Source organism: Rhinatrema bivittatum, chromosome 2 (assembly GCF_901001135.1).
Source record: "Rhinatrema bivittatum chromosome 2, aRhiBiv1.1, whole genome shotgun sequence".
Lineage (NCBI taxonomy): Eukaryota > Metazoa > Chordata > Amphibia > Gymnophiona > Rhinatrematidae > Rhinatrema > Rhinatrema bivittatum.
In genome coordinates this window covers 331255692-331280575 of record NC_042616.1, presented here as the reverse complement: position 1 = coordinate 331280575, position 24884 = coordinate 331255692, and the positions used below count along the sequence as shown (strand labels likewise).

The 24884-nt window shown below is 43.9% G+C and overlaps 1 protein-coding gene across 1 annotated transcript in view; it reads left to right on the top strand.

Annotated features, from left to right (window-relative positions):
* AVL9 (AVL9 cell migration associated) overlaps positions 1-24884 on the top strand; it is a 207990-nt gene that overhangs the window by 108717 nt on the left and 74389 nt on the right. Inside the window, exons 8-9 of the mRNA XM_029589795.1 lie at positions 14450-14488; positions 23098-23167. Coding sequence (XP_029445655.1) covers positions 14450-14488; positions 23098-23167 — 109 coding nt within the window. The remainder of the gene's footprint in view (positions 1-14449; positions 14489-23097; positions 23168-24884) is intronic.

Sequence of the window (24884 nt, the reverse complement as noted above, 5' to 3'; positions counted from 1 at the left end):
AAGGCCAAGAAGCATTGGGATCTGCCGATGTACAATGCCAGGAGTTGGGGGTGTTCTGGTGGCTGACTTGAATCCCCCAAAGCATTCCTATGGAGAGAAAAGCTCATCCCCCCATGCATCCCAGGGATTTGCATCACTCTCCAAAGTTCTAGGTGTCAGCCCAGATACCCTTCTGGTGTTCCAGTAAGATGTGGCCTTTCCTGCTTCACACAGTTGTGTTGGGATTGACAAATTTTGAAGAGGAGCTAAATAGGAACATCCAAGAGGCCACTGATTTGTAAGATTCAGAGCATCAGTGCACTGACAGATGGACATTGAACCTTTGCTGGAAGGCCTCTCAACACCCATTGGAAGGACTCCGATGTTGAACCCCAGAGGAGATCGAACCACCACATTAATGCGAATCTCCAGTGTAGGGGGGTGTGTATTTCACCAAGACACAGGTGCTCATTGGGGTCTAGACCCCAAAAGACAAGTGCTCCCATCTGAGGGCTTGTCTGCTAGCCGGGTGAGGTCCAGGCCTAGGCCCCTGATGTATTAGATGGGCTTGGCTTTGGAATACTCCTGGAGATATAGCTATGGATCCGAGGAATTCTCTGATCAGGAGGCGCTAACAGGTCTCCCCCTCAAGCTCTCTTTTCCACAGAAAAGGATGACGATGACTCCTCCAGAAAACCACACCTTCACCAATTTCCTGAAGACTATGACTGAGGCTTGTTACAAAAGGAGGAAGAATCTAGGACCAAGATACTTAACAACTCCAATTTGTGAACTTCCCAGAGGATACCGTGGCTGTGCCTGTACATGAAATCCTTCAGGAGATACAGATGAGGATGTGTGAGAGCCCCCTATCTGTAGCTCAAGTTAATAAAAAATGGACACAATTTGTGTCCAGAGGGTGCTTGGATTTGAGAAACAGAAGCTTCCTCACCAGTCTGTGGTGGATGACTCTACTCTTAAGAAAGCTAAGGAGAGACATTCCTCTGTGCTCCTGTAGAAGAGTTAAGAAAACCTAGATTTGGGAAAGAGGTTTTTCAGGAGACTATGCTCAATGCCTACACAGTGTCCTATCAGCTTTTCATAGGACACTAAATGCAAGACATACTAAAGAGTGTGATGGAGACAGTAGAGCAGCTTCCTCAGAAGCAGCATGATGCCTTGCATTCAATGGTGGACAAGGGAATGGAGTGTGGAAAAAACACTCCAGTCAACTTTTAATGTTTTCAAGACAGCATTGAGAGTCTCTGCAGTGGGTATTGGCACCCATGGACTCACCTAGTTGCAGGTCTCAGGCTTTTGACAGAATGTTTAGGAAAGACTTTCTGGTATGCACTGCAGTTGAGAGAATCTCTTTGGAAATAAGGTCAAAGAAGTGATAGCTGAAATTAGACCATTATGTAATGCTCCAGATCTTTTGCACTGTTACTCTTGACACACCCTTCTCAATCAGGAGGATTTCAAGTGGAGCACTGTGGAGACATTTCTAGTCTTCAAAGAGACTCTCTTCCTCTACCCTCTCAATCCCATCATTAACAGGCACCTTGCTGTCGTCCCAAACTGCAAAGAGTCCATAAACCGCTGTCAGCAGTCCAGCCAAAAGCTAGGATTAGCTTTTGACTGAATCAGGGAGAGCATAGCTGGTATCCCAGTATCTGTGCTAGAAGACCTTTATGTTGGAGTGAGGCTGAGGTTTTTAAGTAAAACATTGGCCCTCCCTTGTAACCTTTGACATCCGGATTCTCAGCATAATGAGAAAGAGATGCAGATTATGGCTATATCACCCACTGAATAGCATTTGGTTGCTGCCTCAGCATCAGGAGTTGCTATTAAAAGAGATCTTCCTCTTAGAGGCCAATGCGGTTGAGCCTGTTCCACCAGGAGAAAGAGAGCAGGAATTTTACTCCAAATACTTCCTGATCTTAAAATGGACAGGGGGATTCTGTCCCATCCTTGATCTCAGGGCTTTGACCAAATATCTGGTAAGGTAAAAATTCAAAATGGTTTTCCTAGCCACCCTGATCCCTTTTTTTTTTTTTTTAAAAGGAGACTGGCTATGCCTCTAAATCTAAAGGATGCTTACTCACACAGAAATATTTCCACGTCCCAGACGGTATCTCAGATTCATTATAGGGAAGCACTATCTTCAATTCTGTGTAATGCATTTCGGCCTGGCGTCAGCATGCTGAGTGCTCATTAAATGTTTTGCAGTGGTGGTTGTGTATTTATGCAGATAGGGAAACATATGCATACCCTATCTCGATCAAGAGCACATCTCTAGATAGTGCTGAAGAATCAGTGAGCAAAGCAGTCCAGGTATTGGAGGATCAGTGTGGCATGGTGGTGGCAACATCATGCTGTGGGGATGTTGTTCAGTGGCAGGAACTGGAAGTCAAATCAGGAGTGAAGGAAAGATGAACGGAGCAAAGTGCAGAGAGATACTTGATGAAAATCTGCTCCAGAGGACTCTGGACCTTAGACTGGAGTGATTCACCTTCCAACAGGACAATGAGCCTAAGCACATAGCCTAGACAATGCAGGAGTGCCTTCGGGACAAGTCTGTGAATGTCCTTGAGTGGCCCAGCCAGAGCCTGGACTTGAATCCGATCAAACATCTCTGGAGAAACCTAAAACTTTCTGTGCATTGACTCTCCTCATCCAACTTGACAGAATTTGAGATGATCTGCAGAGAAGAATGGGAGGAAATCCCCAAATCCAGGAGTGCTAAGATTTTAGCATCATACTCAAGAAGACTTGAGGTTGTAATCGCTGCAAAAGGTGCCTCAACAAATTAATGCGTAAAGGGTCTGAATACTTATGTAAATATATTTCAGGTTTTTAAAAATTGCACAAAGTTCTACAAATCTGATTTTGCTTTGTCATTATGGGGTATTGTCTGTAGATTAAGGAGAGAAAAAATGCATATTTTCCATTTTAGAATAAGGCTGTAACATAACAAAATGTGGAAAAAGTGAAGGGGTCTGAATACTTTCTGAATCAACTGTATTAACAAAACAGAAAACTAGAAAAGTTTTGTTTCATTTTTCTCAGATCCACTCAGGATTCTTTTCTGCTTGACTAGAATGCAAATCTCATGCATGTTTTCCATCAATTTCACTAATAGCTAGGATAGTGTAAAAAGTGCTGAAGGACAGGGCCCATCTCATCTTATAGTTCCAGCATGGCCCGGACAAGTCTGGTTTGTATATCTGGTTAAACTCTCCAGCCCTCCTCAAATTCCTCTTGGCTCAGATCTATACTTATTAACTGAAGAAGAGGAATATCTGTTTCATCCGAACCGCCCCTTCCTCAGCCTCATGATTTAAATGTTAAACACTCAATGATAAAAGAATTGTCCTCAACAAAGAAACAAAGGACAAAATAGTGTCTGCCAGAAAATCTTTAACTGGAAGGTGTGGAAAACATAAGGTAGATCTAGCAAAGCTCGAGGAATGGTCTAGGGTCTGGCAGCTAAGATTTATTGCTAAAAAAAAATAGAGTAATGTATTTAGGATGAAAAAAAATTGGAGAAGTACAGTATTAGAGGTGAAATTCTTCTAAACTTGAAGAAAGAGCAGAATCTGAGAGTGATTGTATCTGATGATCTTCAGGTGGCCAAAGAGGTGGCTAAGGGGACAGCAAAATCCAGAAAAATGGCTGCTTAGGGAGAGGATTGGTCAGCACAAAAAGGGAAGGGATATTACCTTTGTATAGGTCCCTGGTGAGACCTCATTTGGAAATACTGTTTACAGTTCTGGAGAATGCAGCTTCAAAAGGATATAAACAGGATGGACTCGGTCCAGAGGGTGGCCACTAAAATGTTCACTGGTGGTTGTCCTAAAGCATATGGGGACAGACTTAAAGATCTAAATGTACATCCTAGATGAAAGGTGAGATAAAGGAGATATGATAGAGATATTTAAATATCTCAAAGATTTCCAAGCACAAGAAGTGAGCTTCTTTCAGTGGAAAGGAGACTGTAGAATGAGGGGTTGTGGGACGAGCTTAAAATGGGATAGACTCAGGAATAATCTTAGGAAATATTTCTTTACAGAGAGGGTGGTGGATCCATTGAATGGCCTCCCAGTGGAGATGGTGGAGACAAAAACAGTATCTGAATTCAAGAAAGCATGGTATAAATACAGGGGATCTTTAAGGAAGTGTTGAGTGTCACAGCATGTGTGGGGCCACTCTTGAGATATTTCCCATCCTCAGGGTAAGACAGGAATCACACCCAGGAGTGATGGTAAGGCTTTATTTGCTGCAATAGCAAAGACGCTTGTACAAGTGGAGGCAACCAGTTGGAGGCCTAATACTTAGCACAGAATTCATATAGAAAAACAGTACAATGGTGGAACATGAAGGTCACATAGATTTTGGGGTCTTTCCAGGTGTATGTGACTAGTGAAACAAGATACTTAGAAGCACTGACCGCATGATCCAAGGTCAACTCTATTGTCTGATGATAGCCGAGCCCACAGCGGGGCCCCAAATGCTGGGATTTTCCCCACCATGAAGGTTTAGGAAGGTCAGCCCACAAGCTCCATTAGGGGCGCAAAATGGGAAGGGCACGTAACCACTGACCCAAGTGTTTTTCTAAGAACCTGTGATTTGGGGGGGGGATTTTCCATCCTTCACCTATGACATCTGACTATTCTAGTGCTCCTAAAAAAGTCAGGGATTTTTCAGAATGACACCTGCATGCAGCCCCTAGTCAGCCTTAAGCAGTTTCTTATATTTTATAACCTATTTTCGTGTCTACTAGATTTAACTATTAGAAGTGTGCAGCATTGTAATTCTAGGCCTGAAAGATAATACTGTCAGAGGTCACCTGACCTCTGGTTTTGTTCCACAGAAGTGATAGGAATTATAATGCTAAATTAATTGGGCAGATGGACAGACTAGATGTACAGAACATGATGGCAGACTAGATGTACAGAAACATGATGGCAGAAAAAGACCATATGGACATATGGTCTTTTTCTGCCATCATGTTTCTGTTTCTATATAGAAAAACAGTACAATGGTGGAACATGAAAGTCACATTAACAGATTCTCCTACCCACCCAGCAGCATCCCCATCTCTACCACCATGCATTGCCTAGCATGCCTCTCTCTCGCTGTCCACCAGAAGCACTTCCCAGCAGGCCCTCTGGTCCTGCACAAAAGCAAAGTGCAGTGTTAGAGTGGGGGCTTGGGTGTGGGGGAGAAGAGAGGGAGATTCTACAGGTTCTTGCTGAGGCTCACCTGGAGTACTGTGTTCAGTTCTGGAGATCGTATCTAAAAAAGGATAGAGACAGATTGGAAACAGTCCTGAGGCAAGCAACCAAAATTGTGTGGAGTCTGTTTCAGAAGACCTACAAGGAGAGGCTGAAGGATCTAAATATGTATTCCATGGATGACAGAAGGTGCAGGAGAGATATAACACAGACCCCTTCAGATACCTGCAAGTATTAATGATGCACAAACTTCCAACCTTTTCTGTTGGAAAGAAAACAGTAGAACTAGGAATCATGATATGAAACTCCAAGGGGGATGGATCAGAACCAATATTATGAAGTATTTCTTGAAGGAGAGGGTGGTGGATGCCTGGAATGCCCTCCCAGAAGAGGTAGTGAAGACAGGAACAGTAAATGAATTAAAAAAGGCATGGGCCAAACACTGCAGATTCCTAAAGACTTGAGGTTAGAAATGAAGAAAGGGGGTGGTGTAACATTTCTGCATGGGGGTAACCTGCAGCTACCCTTAACAGATTGTATGGGGGTAACGTCACACACAGGGTCAATTACTACGAAAAGCAAATTGTCAGGCAGACTGGATGGACCATTTGGTCTATCTGCCGTCATTACTAGCGAGGTGCAAGGAAGATAAGACCAAGACAGGCTAAAGTCAGGGACAGTGGAGTTCAGGCAGCATCAAGAACAGGCAAGGGTCAGGGCTGGCTGAGAACTAGCAAGGTCAATATCCAGGCAGGAGTTGAAGCAGGCATAAATCAATCAAACAGGGTAAAAAGGCAGTCTGGGTCAGCAACAGAAGAACAGTCCAAGAACAGGCTCACAGGAAGGAAAGACAAGGCAACTTCTTCAGCTTACCATATTCAAATTGAGGGTTTAAGTGGAAAAAGATCTCCACATTATATCAACCCTGCAACTTGCATGCATGTGAACAAAAAGAGTTACTAAATTATTTGCTCGTGCTTTTTCATTCAGGCTTTGCCACCTCATCAGTGAGGGAATACATATCAGTGCCACATCAGCATACCATATTCAAATTGAGGGTAACCAGTCTCTACTCATCTGTTAGTATCCAAATTCATAAAATGTTTGTGGCATACTAAACCATCAGTTGTAAAACCTCCCATTCCATGGAATCTGAACATGGTCCTGGCACAACTGATGAAACCACCCTTTAAATCACTTGGGTCTGTGTGTCTCAAGATATTAAACGGTACGTGGAATTATGTCAGAACTGCACCTGTAATGACTTCACACCTGCGTCAATCGGAAATTCTTCAACCATTGCCTGTACCTCCTATAGGTACTGCAGCCAGGACTTCCTGAGGCACAGGCTGATGATATCACATCCTGTCTAGGTATATAAGTAAGTCCTCTGAAACCAGCCAGCACCTCAACAACAAGTTCTCCTGTGTTAGTCATCAGTGCTATGTTGCTACTTGTCCACCTTTGCCATACTGCGTTCCTGTTTTGCCTAGCCTTGCTCCTGCCCTTCCTTGCCTCTCCATTCTGACCTGCTTTGCCTTGTCTTTCCTTCCTGTGAGCCTGTTCTTGGACTGTTTTTCTGTTGCTGACCCAGGCTGCCTTTTTACCCTATTTGATTGATTTATGTCTGCTTCAACTCCTGCCTGGATATTGACCTAGCTAGTTCTCAGCCAGCCCTGACCCTTGCCTGTTCTTGATGCTGCCTGTACTCCACTGTCCCTGACTTTAGCCTGTCTTGGTCTTATCTTCCTTGCACCTCGCTAGTAATGACAGCAGATAGACCAAATGGTCCATCCAGTCTGCCTGACAATTTGCTTTTCGTAGTAATTGACCCTGTGTGTGATGTTACCCCCATGCAATCTGTTACGGGTAGCTGCAGGTTACCCCCATGCAGAAATGTTACACCACCCCCTTTCTTCATTTCTAACCTCAAGTCTTTAGGAATCTGCAGTGTTTGGCCCATGCCTTTTTTAATTCATTTACTGTTCCTGTCTTCACTACCTCTTCTGGGAGGGCATTCCAGGCATCCACCACCCTCTCCTTCAAGAAATACTTCATAATATTGGTTCTGATCCATCCCCCTTGGAGTTTCATATCATGATTCCTAGTTCTACTGTTTTCTTTCCAACAAAAAAGGTTGGAGGTTTGTGCATCATTCATACTTGCAGGTATCTGAAGGGGTCTGTGTTATATCTCTCCTGCACCTCCTGTCATCCATGGAATTCATATTTAGATCCTTCAGCCTCTCCTTGTAGGTCTTCTGAAACAGACTCCACAAAATTTTGGTTGCTTGCCTCAGGACTGTTTCCATCCTGTCTCTATCCTTTTTTAGATAAGATCTCCAGAACTGAACACAGTACTCCAGGTGAGCCTCAGCAAGGACCTGTAGAATCTCCCTCTCTTCTCCCCCACACCCAAGCCCCCACTCTAACACTGCACTTTGCTTTTGTGCAGGACCAGATGGCCTGCTGGGAAGTGCTTCTGGTGGACAGAGAGAGAGAGGTATGCTAGGCAGGGGATGGTGGTAGAGATGGGGATGCTGCTGGGTGAGTGGGTGGGTAGGAGAATCTGTTAATGTTTTATTGTTTTGGCTTCTGTCCATTAACTGCTATTAATCAAGTTTACTTAGGGAATAGCCACTGCTATTAATTGTATCAGTAGCATGGGATCTTCTTAGTGTTTGGGTAATTGCCAGGTTCTTGTGGCCTGGTTTGGCCTCTGTTGGAAACAGGATGCTGGGCTTGATGGACCCTTGGTCTGACCCAGCATGGCAATTTCTTATGTTCTTATGTCCACCAAATAAAACTCCAATTTTCGTAGTGCACAGTGAGATGAATCCAGAAAAAGCAGGTTAGCACCACTACCAACAGATGGAGATGGAGCAAAGTGAAGTCACAGTATATATACCCCTGCAGTGACATTAGCTTGTCAGTATTCTCCATCTCCAGCAGATGCTGGATGTGCGTCTCCCTACTGGGGATTCCTTCATTTTGCGAAAGGAGAATTAAGGAAATAAATTTGCCCCGCTCTCACCCGGTTGAGAATTCCTAAGGTGATTTCCGTGGACCCTCAGATGAGTGCCTTGGTCTGTTAGCTGGTTTTCAGCCAGGGTGGACTTAGCTGCTTAAGCAGCTGAAAGTCAGCGGGTGCAGGAAGTAAAGCGAGGTGGTGATGGCACATGCCCTCTCCCCCCCCGCAGCCGGAGACCGTCTCTGTACTCAGCCAGGTAAGGCTGAGCTCTGGTAAGTTTAAAAAAAAAAAAATTATATACAGAGACTTAGAAGGTTTTTGTTGCATAGGGCTTCCTCCTTCCCCGGTCTCTGTGCTCGGTGCACCCTTCCAACATTCGTCCTGATCCGTAGGAGGTCAAAGGACAAGGGCAGCCTGGAGGGTTAAGCAGCCTCTTTAGCCTAGGTCCCGCTCCAAGTGCATGGTAGGCTACAATGGCATTTTGTGCGCTTTCTCAGGTTGCCTTCTACAGGATTGTTGGTTCGGCGTTTGCGTCTAGCTGTGCGTCCAAGTTGTGCACCCAGATTTGGCCGCAGAGTTGGACCTTATAGTCACTGTGTCCAAGTTGCGTGACACCGTAGTGGCCGCACACTTACCTGCGCGTACAAGTTGTACTGTGCACTTACGTTTTTTGGGGTGCTTATCTTTGGGATGACTAAGTCTTGGACGCCTAGTTAGACACATAGGTGTGGGTCACCTAAGTGTTGGATGCCTTAATTTTTGGTTGCCTAAGTTGTAAGTATATATAATTTAAAACAAAAAAACCCAGCTAGACGCATGCCTCCAGCTGCCGCTCAGCGCACTGTCGGCCAAAATGGTGCCGATACCTAAGAAACTTTTCTCTTTGCACTGCTTGTCATATTAGAGCATTTCAGCCAGGAGTGCCCGCTAACTTGTGCCAATGCTATTTGGAGGTTCAGGGAGATTTACCTTCCTCTGATTTCACTTAACCTGGTTCTTCCCAGCTGAATGTAGGTTTGGATAAATATGACTCAGGTGGGGCGCCTGAATTTGGACCTCCCCTAATTGGTTCCTCAGCAGGAAATGAAGTAGCTCAGTGAGTACACCTCAGGTGCCTCCTGACTTGGATACTTCTACCTTTTCATGGGTAGAATTTTTCCAGGGGTTGCAATCTTTTTTTCAGGCATAGTCTTCAACCTTGTCCAATGCTCCCAGAGCAGAGGCGCAGTTAGGATCCTTGCCTTGACCTTCTATTAAGCGCCAGAGTACTCCTAGAGCAGCAGTGGGACTTCCTGATAGAGATCTGGATGGCACAGATAATGGTGCCGATCCTGACTCTCTTGAGGATGGTGACATTCCTCCAGGATTAGAACCATATAGAACAATGCTACAATTCTTTAATAGAGATGAACTACCAGCTCTGATCTCCCAGACCTTGAAAATGTGTGGGATTCCAAGGGCAGATTCCGGGTCTGAGCCAATGAGAAATCCCATTTTGGTTTCCTTGAGTAAAGCCTCTTGTTTTATCCCCATGATGGAGGCCATTCAAGAATTGATTGATCTTGAGTGGGGCGTTCCAGGGACTAATTTCAAAGAGGGTTGGGTTTTGGAAGGTCTTGTACCCTCTGGATCCAGTGCTGAGAGAGTGCTTATGTTTTCTGAAGGTGTGTGCAGTCTCCAAGCAGACCACTATTCCCGTGGATGAAGGAGCAACCTTGAAGAATGCTCATGATAAAAAGATTGTCTAGCCTTAAGCAAGCATATGAAGCAGTGGCAATGACCTTGCAGATTGCTTTTTGTTGTTCCTTGGGAGCCCACTTTTGTTTGCTTCTCTCCCAGGAAGTTCATGACTTCAGGTAAGCTTCAGGGCAGTTATGGAGCCAGCCACTGCCTTCTTGGCAGATGCAGGCTGTGATTTGGTCCACACTTCAGCCAGATGGGTGGCTTCTATGGTAGTGGTCAGGCATCAGTTATGGTTGAGAAATTCGAGGCCGAAGCGACCTCGAAGGCTAACCTCACTAAATTGCCCTTTAATGGCCAGCTTTTATTTGGGAGCAAGTTGGAGGAACTGGCCAGTAAGTGGAGCAAATCTCCGGTTTGTTTTCCAGAGGATAAGAAGCATACACTGCGCTCCTTTAACTTGAGAGGTCATTCTTGAGGATCCAGGTGTTTTCGATCCTATAGAGGAGTGACTTTTCAGAGGACTCGACCTTTCATTAGCTCGCAATCCTTTTGTCCCAGACAAACCTCCCTAAGCCTCCCAATGATGGTTTGTCAACCCACCCCTGGGAAAAGGAGATAGGGGATCACTGCTCTCTTTTATCAGAGGTGGATCAAAATCACATCAAATCAGTGGGTCCTGGAAGGAATAAGAGAAGGATATGCAGTGGAGTTTTGCAAGGTTCCTCGAGACATGTTCATGGAGTCTCCCTCCCATCCACCGCAGAAGAAATGGGCAGTGGAGAGTATATTGGCAAGGCTCTTCAACCTGAGGGCTGTGGTCCCAGTGCCCACGTCTCAAGAAAATATGGGGCAGTATTCCGTTAATTTTGTCATGCCAAAGAAGGACGACTCCTTTCGTCCTATCCTGGACCTCAGAGGTGTCAATCGTCATCTGCGAGTGAAACATTTTTGCACGGAAACTTTGTGCTCTGTTATAATGGCCATGCAGTCAGGGGAATTTCTGACCTCCTTGGATCTGTCCGAAGTGTATCTTCACATTCCCATCTGACTAGAACATTAATGCTTTCTGCGGTTCGCAGTTCTGGGGCCCCACTTTCAGTTTCAGGTGCTGACCTTTGGCCTGGCCACGGCTCCCAGAACCCTTTCCAAGGTAATGGTAGTAGTTGTGGCAGAGTTGAGAGAGGATGGAATTCTAGTAAACCCGTAATTGGATGACTGGCTGATTCGAGCCAAGTCACCGGAAGAGAGCCACTTGGTGACTAACAAAGTGATTTCCCAGTTGCAGAAGCTCAGCTGGGTGGTGAACTAGCCAAGAAAAATCTTCAGCCTACTCAGTTGCTGGAATACCTTGGGGGTTCAGTTTGACATGAAGCAGGGCAAGGTTTTCCTGCCTGGAAGCTCGAATTCAGAAGTTGCAAGCTCAACTCCATCTGTTATTGAACACTCTGCACCCAGCCATATGGTCTTACCTGCAGTACTTGGCTTCATGGTGGCAACCCTGGAAATGATACCATGGGTGAGGGCACATATGCGTCCTCTTCAGCACTCCCTGCTGTCTCAATGGAACCTCCAGTCTTAGGAATAGTTGGCTCCACCTGCTGATGGAGGTCTCCTCCCAACTGCAGTGGTGGAAGCAGGCGGATCATCTATGGAAGGGAGCTTCCCTAACCCCACTGAACTGGCTAGTACTGACAATGGATACAAGTCTCTCTGGTTGGGGAGCTCTCTGTCAGGAGCTGACAGCCCAAGGGTGCTGGAATGCACAAGAGTCTCTCTGGAATATCAATCAGCTGGAAGCCCAGGCAGTCCGGCTGACATGTTTACAGTTAGTCAACAGGCTATAGGGTCGATCAGTCTGAACAATGTTGGACAATGCAATGACTGTGGCTTACATCAATCGTCAGGGAGAGCCAACAAGTGTCATAGGAAATAGATCACCCTATGCAATGGGCAGAGGTGCATCTCCAGATGATCTGAGCCTTGCACATTGCAGGCAAAGACAATGTAAGAGCAGACTTTCTCAGCAGGGAAAGACTGGACCCAGGATAGTGGCCGTTGTCAGTTGAGTTTCAGCTAATTGGTGTATCCTGTTCCTAGACCTGTTGGTGACTTTGCGCAATGCAAAAGTTCCTCATTTCTTCAGCCGCAAGAGAAATTCATTGAGGATCGATGCCCTAGTGCAGGAGTGGCCGGTAGACAAGTTGCTGTATGTCTTTTCTCCATGGCCTATGTTGGGTAGATTGATTCGAAGGATTGAACGCCACAGAGGAATGGTGCTCTTGGTCACTCCAGATTAGCCCATGAGACCTTGGTATGCAGTTCTGCAGAGGCTCCTGGTGGATTCGCCTCTTTGACTTCCAGCGTACAGGAACCTGTTGCAGCAGGGACTGGTTCTTCCCAAAGATCTGACTCTATTTTGTCTTACGGTATGGCCCTTGAAAGGGCTCGCTTGCTGAAACTTGGATGCTATGCGGCAGTGATTTCCACCTTGCTAAGAGCCAAAAAATTCTCCATTTCCTTGGCTGGTTTGGAAAGTGTTTGAGGCCTGACATGAGGATTGAAGTACTTTTCCTTCCTTGGTCAAGATTCTGCTCATTTTGGAATTTTTGCAGGATGGCTTGAATAAAGACTTGGCTCTCAGTTCCTTAAAGGTATAAGTGGCAGCTCTTGCCTGTTTCAGGGGTCAGGTAAATGGTGGATTCTTGTCACGCATCCTGATGTGGCCCTTTTTCTGAAAGGAGTGAAACATCTTCATCTTCCTTTGCGGTTTCCGGTGCCCCTATGGAGTCTTAATTTAGTTTTGGATTTTTTGGCAGGCCCTACGTTTAGATAGTTACATACTCTGTCCTTGCGGTTGCTGACCTTGAAAGTGGAGTTCTTTGTGGCAATTTGTTCTGTGCATAGGGTTTCCGAACTGCAGGCCTTGTCTCGTCAGGAGCCATTTCTCCAGATGACTCCAGGGGCAATACAGCTGCATACTGTTCCTTTTTACCGAAGGTGGTCACTGAGTTTCACTTGAATCAGTCCATCTTCCTGCCGTCTCTGGACAGAGAGAGAGATGTAGAGGAGTATATTCTGTTGCGACCCTTGGATGTCAAGAGACATATTGTCAGGTATCTGGAGGATACTGAGCCTTTGTGGAAGTTGGATCGCCTGTTTGTCCTTCTTGGCAGTACTAGCCAGGGAGAGCCAGCCTCGTGCGCTACAATAGCTCGCTGGATTAAGGAGGTAGTTACGGCTGCATGTGTGGATCCAGGGAAGCAGTTACCTAGTCATTCCACTAGGGCTCAGGCAGTGTCCTGAGCAGAAGTTAGATTGTTGTCTCCAGTCGACATTTGCTGAGCTGTGATGTGGTCTTCCTTGCTCACCTTTTCCAGGTATTATCATCTGGATCTTCAGTCCTGGGAGGACGCAGCCTTTGCACATATGGTTTTGATTGGACTGTGTTTAGCCTCCTGCCCTATTCAGATGTAGCTTGGGTACATCCCACTTGTTCTGGATTTATCTGACTGGATGCTAAGAAATGAGAAATTACTACTTACATGATAATTTCCTTTTCTTTAGGACAGACAGATGACTCCAGCTTCCCTCCCTTGGCTGCCAAATAAAGCATAATGATATTCCTGTGTGCCTATGTGTTATGGGGATTACTGGTAAGTGTTACTCCAGTCCCTAAACTAGTGTTATTACATTCTTGTCTGAGCTCAGTTTTGCCTGTTGGCTGAGTATTGCAATGGTTATCTGTTTTTTATCATTTTATGCTAATCTGTCCACAGTTGCTTTTGAAGAAAATACTGGCGGCTGATGTCACTACAGTGGTATATATACTGTGACCTCAGTTTGCTCCGTCTTCATCTGCTGATAGAGGTGTATAACCCACTTATTCTGGGTTCATCTGACTGCCCTAAAGAAAAGGAAATTATCAGGTAAGTAGTAATTTATCAGTTTACCCAGCAAAATGAGTCATTTTTATCAGCTGATTTTCTCCTGTTTTTGTTCTTGACATGATAAACCCTGAGAAGTTCCTAAGAATAATAAAGAACAACAAAAACTGTAAATGAAGGTCCCTACTTATAGCCTTTCAGCACTACAATTATTTACAGAATGCTTTGCATTTATATTACTTGCCATCTTTGCTACTGTGAATAGAGCTACACTAGTGAAAAGTCTAATGCAATTAAAGTTGTAAAACCATACTCTATCTGCACTGCTTTATGACCATTTACAAAATTTCTTACAATTGTTGTGGCATTTCTGTGTAAACTGGTGGTAAAAACTGCAGAAGTGAGGGAGAGACAAATAAGCAATTCATAAGACCTTTTTATTTTTGCAGTAGATCACAAAATGACATTTGGTTTTATATTACCTTTAATAAATATGGAACTTTTGAAAGATTGAATTTTTCACTTTATGGAATTTGTGGACAGTACTGACAGACTAACACATTTTAGAATTTGTTACTTCATAGTGGATGTGTGCTGCTTCACTCCAATTTTTAGTTTTTGCTTTTGTTTATATATTGTTTTATATATTGTTGTATATTCTTTGCATAGTGATTATTTCTTTTTTTGTGCTTGCAGGTCTTAATCTTGTTTAAGTTGATCCTTCTTGAAAGAAAGGTAAGTTGAAAGAAACTGATTAAAATTAATATACTTATATTTTATATTCTTGCAGTTTCATCCCCACAAGATACTTGTTTCGATTCACTGGTTCCTAGATATGCTGGTATAGGACCTTTTTCTTAATACATGAATCTTTGAACGTCAAAATTTGAATTTACTTTTTGTATGTTGTGCTTTGTACCAGAATTTTCTTCCTTGCTTACTGTGATTTCTATATCTGCACACTACAATCTCTTGACTATCAATCCACAATAATCTGAGCAAACTAAGGGCAGCAAGCCAGCAGTGAAAAGAAGCTGCTTGCAATAAACATATTTTTGTAATCAAAAAGTTCATCTTTTTAAACTTCAGAATATAACACTCATAATTGTTGGATGCCTTCTTTTCCTTTACCAGCTCTAACTGGATGAATTAATAATGGAAAAAACATTTTTTTGCAATGTACTATATATATTTTTATAAAGGAATTACAAAGCACATACTATGGTTCACTTAACTTCAACAGACACACTTGTCTGATGAATTTGAATATCATTTGTCCCTTCACTAGAAATGAGGCAAAGAAACTGTACTTGTATTCTTCAGAATAATGTACTCGAAATTTTGTTCCTGGATACAAACTGGGAGAAACCCCTTGTAAGATTCACTTTGTTCTCAAACGTTTGTAGTATTTTTTAAATCTATTGTTTATAATGCTTCGTATATTCAAGGTACTTTTCAGTTGGGTGTTTCTCTTCTCAAATTTACCATAAGAAAGAAAATGGACTTTTAAAAAAAATTGCCTGCCCTGTTTGCATATAAAAATAGGCATATAGAGCCTTTGTGTGTACCTCTACCTGCACAGGGGTTGGATTGGCGAGAGGTTTGCACTTACACACACAAGGCCTGATTTTTAAAACCGGGAGATATGTGCGTGGCCAGGCCACGCACGAGCCATAGGGATTTTTAAGCAGCACACGTGTATCTCCCGGTATGCATCAAACAACAGGGTAGGGAGAAAGGGGCGGGGTATGGGCAGGGTGTGGGTGGGCCGAACAGTGCGCGCCGGCATTGGAATGGCATGTGCAACCTGCTGCTGCATGGGAGAGTGGGTAAGTTGGGAAACAAAAAAAACCTAGTGTAGTTAGCAGGGTTTTAGGGGTCAGGACACATAGGGGAAAAGGGAGGCAGGTTAGCTAGGGGGTTTAGGAACTGGGGAAAGGGCCTATTGCGTTGCTGCTCGCATCTTGTAAAATTTCTCCCCTTAAGCACGCGCCGATATAAAATCAGGCACACAGGTAGTGGATTTTATAACAGGCGCACAGGTAGTGGATTTTATAACATACGCACATCGGCGCCAGGAACCACATGCACATGGATGCCCATGTATGGGTCTTAAAATGTACCTTATGGGGGCAATTGTTCAAAATTATTTGTATGCATAAAGTAATATATATCTTAACAATTTTAAAAAGCCCATTTACTCAAAGTGCACAAAAAGGTGAAAAAACGTTTGGTACGACATGAAATGTCTGTTTGCAAAACTTTTCAAGTGACTGTGTACCATTAGGGAGCAAACAAATAACCAAATACTAGCAAGACTGTAGTGCAGAAACTTAGAGATTTGTTAAATAAATCAATCTATGTCTAGCTGTTTAATTGGACTATAGGTTTTCATGTCATCTCAAGCCTAGAAAAAAGTTTGTGTTAAAGCAAATGTTGCAAGTAGTAAATTACCGTATCAATGAGAAGCAGCATTTCTACCCGTAGAATAGACTGAAGACTCACCTTATGCGATTGTGACAGATATAATTGTATGTAGACTGTATGAACACTCATTAATAAAGGAGTTATGTGCATAAAAGTAGCATGCATTATAGCAATTTTCAAAAGCTTATGTTCACATGTAAAACCTTTTGAAAATTAAGTGCTATGGAATGAATTTTCAAAGGTTTTACATGCGTAAAATTAGCAATTTTCAAAACCCAGTTTTACGCATGTAAATCTTTTTGAAAACTACTTCCAAAATACTTAATTTTTTATGGTATAAAAAAGTCAAATAATATGGTTAGAACATAAATTTCACCATACTGTGTCAGACCAAGGTCCTTTGAACCTAGCATCCTGTCTCCAACTGTGGCCAGTTTGGGTCACAAGTATCCAGCAGATTCCAAAAGTAGATCTATTTCCTTTTACTCTCCTGGCGATAACAGCTTTGCTTAGTCTAGCTAGCTCATAATGGGTTATGGACTTTTCATCCAGGAACTTGTCCAAACCTCTCTTAAACTCTGCTGTGCCAAATGCCTTGACCACATCCACCGGCAACAGATTCCACTGCTTGATTGTGTTTGAGTGAAAGAGTACTTTCTATGATTTGTTTTAAATTTGCTGGTTGTTAGTTTCATGGAGTGTCCCTTTATTTTAGTATTATTTGAAAAGCTAAATAACAGTCCTCAGTCATCTCCAGGGACAGGGTTTTGACTGGGTCATGGGGAGCGTAGCCCAGTCACCCGAACCCGGGATGGTGGACCCTCCTGTCTGGGGCAGGCTGTGGTTCTTTGTGAACCAGTGACCCAGTATAACTTCGGACCAGTGGGTTCTTTCCATTGTCCGTCAAGAGTACCAATTGAACCTGTTGGGTGTCTCGCCAAATTGCCCTCCATGCTTGTTTTGGGGGCTTTAGCGCATCAGGAGGTACTGCTAGCGGAAGTCTCCTCCCTCTTAATAGCCAGAACGATCGAGCCCATACAATCAGGCAAAGAGGCTGGGGATTCTACTCCATGTACTTCCTGATTCCAAAGAGAACAGGAGAACTCCGTCCCATCCTAAGGCCTTGAACAAGTTTCTAAAAAAAGAAAAGTACAAGATGGTTTCCCTGAGCACCTTGATCCCCCTTTTACAAAAAGGGGATTAGCTATTCTCCCTTGATCTAAAGGACAAGTACACTCACATTGAGATCTTCCCTGATGACAGGAAGTATCTTCGATATGTGGTGGGGAAACAGCACTTCCAGTACTGGGTGTTGCCGTTCGGGCTACCGTCGGCACCATGAGTCTTCACAAAATGCCTGACCATGGTGGCGGCACACTTCCGCTGGCTGGGAGTGCATATTTTTCCATATCTGGACGCTTGGCTGGACAAGAACACATCTTAGGCAAGGGCCGCCAGGTCCATGCGCTCAATCATCTGGGTGTTGGAGTCACTAGCGTTTGTTATCAATTACCCGAAGTCCCATCTCAGCCAGTCACCTCGGTTGGACTTCATAGGAGCCCTGCTAGTCATGGCTAAGGCCTTCCTTCCTCTTCAGAGGGCCATCACCTTGACAACCTTCACAGCAGAGATTCAGCAGGAGTCAGCCTGGCACATATTTAGACTGTTGGGCCATATAGCTGCAGCCGTCCATGTCATTCCCTTGGCACGCTTACATATGCGCAGAGCCCAGTGGACCTGGAGGTCTCAGTGGTGCCAGGCTACTCAGAACCTTCAGGATTGCTTTCAATCCTGTCTCTCCCGTCTCTCCGGAACGCATTGTCCTGGTAGCGGGTACTTTCAAATCTGGAACGGAATATCTCTTTTCAGTGCCCCCCTATCCAGATTGTCCTAACCATGGATGTGTCCACCCTGGGATGGGGAGCTCATGTGTACATGGGTTCAGCACCCAGGGTCTCTAGTATGCTCAGGAACGCTCTTGTCAAATCAACTTCTAGAGCTTCGGGCGATCAGATACGCACTATGGGCTTTCAGAAATCGGCTGTCTTGATCCAAAATGACAACCAGGTAGCCATGTGGTATGTCAATAAGCAGGGAGGCATGGGATTGTACCTCCTGTGTCAAGAAGTGGTCCAGATCTTGTCATGGGCCCTGAACCATGGGATAGTGCTCAGGGCCATGTATCTGGCTGGAATGGAGAATATGGTAGCGGATAGACGGAATCGAGCTTTCAGACCTCACAAGTAGTCCTTGGACCAGGGGGTAGCGAATCGGATATTCCGCCTCTGGGGAAGCCCGAACATAAATCTGTTTGCGTCTCCTTGCAACAGGAAAGGTGTCTCAGTTCTGCTCCCTGTACAGGTCAGACAGCAAACCAGCTTCAGATGCCTTTGTCCGTCATTAGGACAAGGTTCTTCTGTAGGTGTATTCTCTGATTACCTTAGTGCCGAAGACTCTCTTGAAGCTTCGCGAGGACAAGGGGACTATGATCCTCATAACTCCTCATTGGCCAAGACAGGGCTGGTTTCCACTCCTACAGCAATTGTCCATCTGGAAACTGATCAGTCTGGGGACTTCCCCAGATCTCATTACGCAAGATTGATGCAGATTACAGCATCCCAACCTCTAGGCCCTGTCTCTCACAGCCTGGATGTTGAGAGGTTAACTTTGCAACTGCTCAATCTCTCAGAGAATGTATCTTGGGTCCTGGTGGTTTCTAGAAATCCTTCCACTAGAAAGTTCTATGGACTGAAGTGGAGGAGGTGTTCTGTGTAGTGTGAGCAGAAGACCCTAGATCCATTCTCCTGCCACACAAAAAAAACTGCTTGATTACCTTTTACACCTATTGGAAGCTGACTTAAATACCAACTCCGTTAGAGTTCATCTCAGTGCAGTTGGCGCATACCATAGAGGTGTAGATGATACGCCCATCTCTGTACAGCCTACAGTTGTATGATTCATGTGGGGCCTGCTTCAATTGAAACGTCCACTATGCCCTTCCACTGTGTCTTGAGACCTCAATGTGGTGTTAGCTCAGCTGATGAAAGCTCCTTTTGAGCCGCTGTGCACCTGAGACCTGAAGTACCTGATCTGGAAGATTATATTTTTGCTGGCGGTCACTTTAGTGTGCAGGGTCAGTGAGCTCCACACCTTAGTGACTTGTCCACCAAACACTAAGTTTTATCATGACAGCGTGGTCTTGCATACGCACCCTAAATTCCTGCCTAAGGTGGTGACGGACTTCCATCTTAACCAGTCCATCATGCTGCCAACATTCTGCTGGCCCCATTCGCACCAAGGTGAGCAATTCCTGCACAGTTTGGACTGCAAGTGAGGCTTAGCCTTCTAACTGGAGCAGACAGAAGCCCATACACAGTCCACCCAACTTTATTTCTTTTGATAGGAATATATTGGCCGTTGCCATTGCCAAACACACTATCTAGTTGGCTAGCAGATTGCATCTCCTTTTGTTATGCCCAGGTGGGACTGCGTCTTGGGGGTCATGTCAAGGCTCTTCTGTCAGCCATGGCAGTGTTGGTGACCCACTTGCAAGCAGTCTCTGGTGCAATGTGGAGTTCTCTCTACACATTCACATCCCACTATTGTCTGGTTAGGGATAGCTGGCGTGACAGTATGTTTGGCCAGTCTGTCCTTCCGAACCCGTTTGTGTTGTAGGACCCAACTCTCCCGCCTAGGGCACATTGTTTGGATTCAAGCTGTCTCCCCCTCGGTAACCAACAGCACTGGTGGTGGTGTGCCCATTTGCACCTGGTTGGGTGTCTGTTGGTCCCCTTTTTGTTTTGGGGAGCAGCCTGTAGCTAGGGATTCACCCATGTGTGAGGACTACCATCCCTCTTGCCTTCAGAGAAAGCAGAGTTGCCTTCCTGTAACAGGTGTTCTCCCAGGACAGGAGGATGTTATTCCTCGTGAATCTTGCCCACCACCCCATGGTGTTGGATTTTTTGGTTTTAATTAATTCTATGTTAAAAGACTGGAGAGGTACCACGCGTGGGCATGTGGTATAGGGCATGCTTAGTGTGCCTAGTCAGAGTTCTAGAAACTTTGACAGTTTTCCACATTGGGGCTCCATCTGATGATGTCACCCATGTGTGAGGACAAACATCCTACTGTCCTCTGAGAACATCTTTTACAGGTAAGCAACTCTACTATCTTCATCTACCACCACAGACAAAAGCCTCCTTTCCTCTAGATAGTATTACTGAGTCTCTTACTTGCAGACTTCATGTGAAAGTGTGTGGGAAGGAGGAGTCAGCAGCACCCTGTGTGGCCACACATGTCGCAGATTGCAAAAGCCAGCCCTGATCCTGCTTGTTCTCTGAGGGGCCGATGTAATACGGGGCGTTCGTCTTAGCACAGCCGCGAACGCGCGATTGAACGCACATTTTTCGAGCGCAAAGGGAACGCAAATGCAATAACTGATTTTACGCATCCTTAACGCACGCGGAAAATCTGCACGAACAGGATAACGCCAATGGCATGCAAATGGAGAAATTACTTACCTGACAATTTCATTTTCCTTAGTGTAGACAGATAGACTCAGGACCAATGGGTATAGTGTACTCCTGCTAGCAGTTGGAGACGGATCAGATTTCAATCTGACGTCAGCCCCTAGTACATTATACCCCTGCAGGAAGTGCAGCTCTTCAGTATTCTCCTCGAAAAGCATTGTGGATATATGTGTGACTGACTGATTGATTAACTTAATAATTTGATTAACTTGAATAACTTCATAACTTAGTTAAACGTTAAAACTTAATTAACTTGAACTGGTTGATTGACTATAGCTGGAGACCGCCAGTGTACTCAATGCAGTTTTTGTCGCAGCATTCTTGTGGGTGCCATCCCTTGCGCGAGGGTTAGCCCTCACGCTCAATCCTTACGCCTGCACATACTCCGGAGTGTCTTTGCCTCATTCTCCGGTCTCCTTCTGAGGCGGTTGCCTTTCCCTCTTCTCCGCGGATTGGGTCCGGCTCTGGTCGGACCAGGGGGTCCTCGATGTTCTCAGACACGGGTACGTATTCACCTTCCTCAAGTTTGTCGGGATCTTTTTTCTGTTTCCCCAGGTGGTCGGTCCCTGCGGCATACAGTGGAGCAAACCCCCGCCAAGCTCCTGTGTCTGGGCGCGGAGGCCCCGGTCCCAGCCAACGTACTTGCCGCAGGCCACTATCCTATTTTCTTCGTTCACTCTTAGACCTCACAAGAGTCCCCGGTCTCTCAGCTCCCGCTTCTCCGCATGCACACCCTGTGAGTATTCTCGTGCCGTCCTGCCCCGGGGCATTCCTCGTCCCACCCCATCAGAGCATGGACAGAGACTTGGAGAAAAGCTTCCAAGATTTGCTACCCCAAAATAATAACTAAAAAAATAACAAATAAAAAAATCAAGGGTTTTAATGCCGAGTCATGGGCATACAGGGATCGAGCATCGTTTAAGAAGCTAACAGGCGTTCAAAAAGTGGATAAGATTGTCTGTGCCGGAGGTGGCTGCTTCCAGGTATTCTAAACATTCAAGCATGAGACGTCAATCTACAATACAATTTTATGGCCGTGTGATGATGTGAGCTGGTCATACAGGAATAGGATGCCGACAAAAAATGCTGAGAAAAATTTTCAGAAACGCTTATCTTATAAAAAAAAAAAAAAAAAGTTTGCCCCCTGTACATGTTTCCAATATCAGCAGACCCATTAATTTTGCGACGCCCTATTTTCAGACATTTATCTTTAACACTCTCTATCCTCAAGCACTGTATTTAAGAATGTACATTTACAATTTATTCAATAAAAAAATATATATATAAAATTGTTCATGGAAAGCAACCAGTTCTTACCTTTGCAAAAGGAAGGAAATGAAGAGATGAAGCTCAAGTCGTGTGAATTCAAGGGACCAGTCTGTAGCCAGTACAGGTCCAATTGAACTCGACACAAAGGGGAAGTTTACCTGGTTGCAGCTATTGATAATCCTGCTCGTAATAGGATTATAATGCACTTGCTGACATCACAGGCACAAAGCGGGAACAAAGACGATATCAAATATGCATTATTCCTTTTAAATATCGAGTTTTTTGTACTTCAACGATTGAACTACGTTTGCCAAACCTTTTTTGACAGATATATGCAGATTTTTTTGTGTATATTGAACCAGCGATGCAATATTGAATGCCCGATACAATTAAAAAAAAAATGGCGCTATAAGATGCAGCGTTTCGAACAATGCGCACAATTTTCACGCGCTTTTAATTTCAGCTTAATTTAAATATTGCATCCGCAGTGCTGGTGCAAAAATATGCGCGCATTAAAACTGTGTGCGTTCCTAATTTCTTCGCGTGTTTTTTATTGCATCGGCCCCTGAGAAAGCAAAGTTACTTTCCTCCGAGGATAGTGAGAAAATGAGCCACACATTCTCCCCTCCATCTCCTTCTGGAGTTATTCTGCTAAGTTTTTGTATAATACTGAGGGGGCTGCACAAAGTGGTGTGAGCACAGGAATTCTTGAATGGAAGATCTGTGTCAGATGATGTTACCCACTTGTATAGCTGATTATCCTGCTGTCCTAAGAGAACCCCTGTTACAGGTAAGCAACTTTGCTTTACATGCAACTCCTGAGATCTCTGTAGTACTGCAAAACATATCCTTAACAGAAAAATAAAGTCCAGTCGCAATCTGGAATGCCTGTCCCTTCTGGCTGAGTTGAAATCTCTTTGTGTTGTAACACGTAATTCCAGCCCCACATTCCCAAGCTGAATATATCTGCATATTTAATCAAATATATTTTCTTCTCTCTCATTTAAATTCTTGGGAAATTGAATTCTGCATCTTCTCCATCACTCATGTGAAAGCATTTATCTGGTAATGGGTAAAATTACTAGTTTTGTTACTATGATTCTGTTTCATCTTTTCCAGGTCCTGTTTTATGTGTCTCCGGTAAATAGGCTGGTGGGGACACTGATGACTGTGCTCTCACTCTTCCCTTGTAAGTGGTGATTGTTTACCATTATGTATGACTACTGTTCTAGAAATAAAAACCATGCATATTATATGTTGTCAATTTGTTGCTGGTTCAGTGTCCTGCATTCTGGAGTATTTTGAGCCTAGAAATTTTATAACATAATATGATGGCAGATAAGGACCATAAAGTTCAGCCAGTCTTATCCAATTTATTTCTTGATGCAGTGACATAGATCTCAGTTGATTTTTGACTTTCATTTCTTTGCAAGTAGGGATTCTCAGTGTTTTCTCAAGCTATTCTTATTTATTTTATTTATTTTTAGATTTTTATATACCGGTGTTCCTATATGAAATAAAGATCACATCGGTTTACATTGAAACAGAACATGAAAATTGCCAAAAGGCATTACATAGAACAAGGTTATGAAACTTGGAACAGTGTACATAAGTTCAAAATTTAACAATAACGTTGTAACATTGATGACCAAAAGATAAAGGAGAAAAAAAAAAAAAAGACTTAAACAATTAAGTTGACAGGTCTTATTGAGCATAAAAATTATAACGTATAAGTGAGAAAGTCTCAAGTGTCCTGCAGCAAGAGATTAGATATCGAAGTAGGTAGTGGTATGGAAAATGGGGGTTTGTGAAGAAGATATGTTCTTGCTGGTTGGAGGGGAAAAAATGATGATCATGGTCCTGGAAAAGCTTGGCTAAAGAGCCAGGTTTTAAGTTTTTTTTTGAATGAAGAGTGGCAGAACTCAAGCCGAATGTCTGGTGGGAGCGCATTCCATTGAATGGGGCCTGCTGTAGATATGGCACGTTTATGATGCGAGGATTTTGTTGAAGGTACATAGAGTGTGCCTTTATATGCTCCTCTGATGGGTCTAGAGGAGGAGTGAGGGCGTAGTTGGTTACATAATTGAAGAGGAGAGATATTGTGAATGGATTTATGAATTACGGTGAGTACTTTATATAGGATCCTTTGCTTTATAGGCAGCCAGTGGAGGAGCTTGAGAATGGGGGTGATGTGATCTCTTTTATTCGTATTGGTAAGGATTCTGGCTGCAGAGTTCTGTAGCATTTGGAGGGGTTTGATGGATGAATATGGAAGGCCAAAGAGAAGCGAATTGCAATAGTCGACTTTTGATAGAATAATGGCTTGTAGGACCATCCGAAAATCGTTGAAATAAAGAAGAGGCTTCAATTTTTTTAAGACTTGTAACTTATATTCTTAATTTCATTACTATTTTTGTGTGCATTACCTCCCTTGGATGCCTATTCCATGCATCCATCACTCTTTCTTTGAAGAAATATTCTCTGATTTTGAAGCCCCATATCATGATTTATTCTAGAATTTCCTTTCCACTGGAAAAGGTTTGCTTCTTGTGCATTATTTATAATTGTGATGATTTAAATATCTATCATTTCTCTCCACTCTCGCCTCTTCTCTTTAGGGTATACCTTTTTAGGTCCTTAATGTCATGTGATAGGGTTTTTGGAGCATACCCTGCACCACTTTGTTAGCCCTTTATCCTGGACTGACTCTATAGATGCTCATCTTTTATAATATTTTCTATTTATTTCAGAGTACTTCATATAAAATATTTGAAACAGTAAATATAAAGAGGGCTATTTTCAGCTCCTTTGCTCCCAAGGTGGAGTTTCCGTTTTTAAAATCTGCAGCAGCCAGTTCTACAGGGATTTTTTTAAATCACATACTTTTGCATGCAAAGTATGCAGGT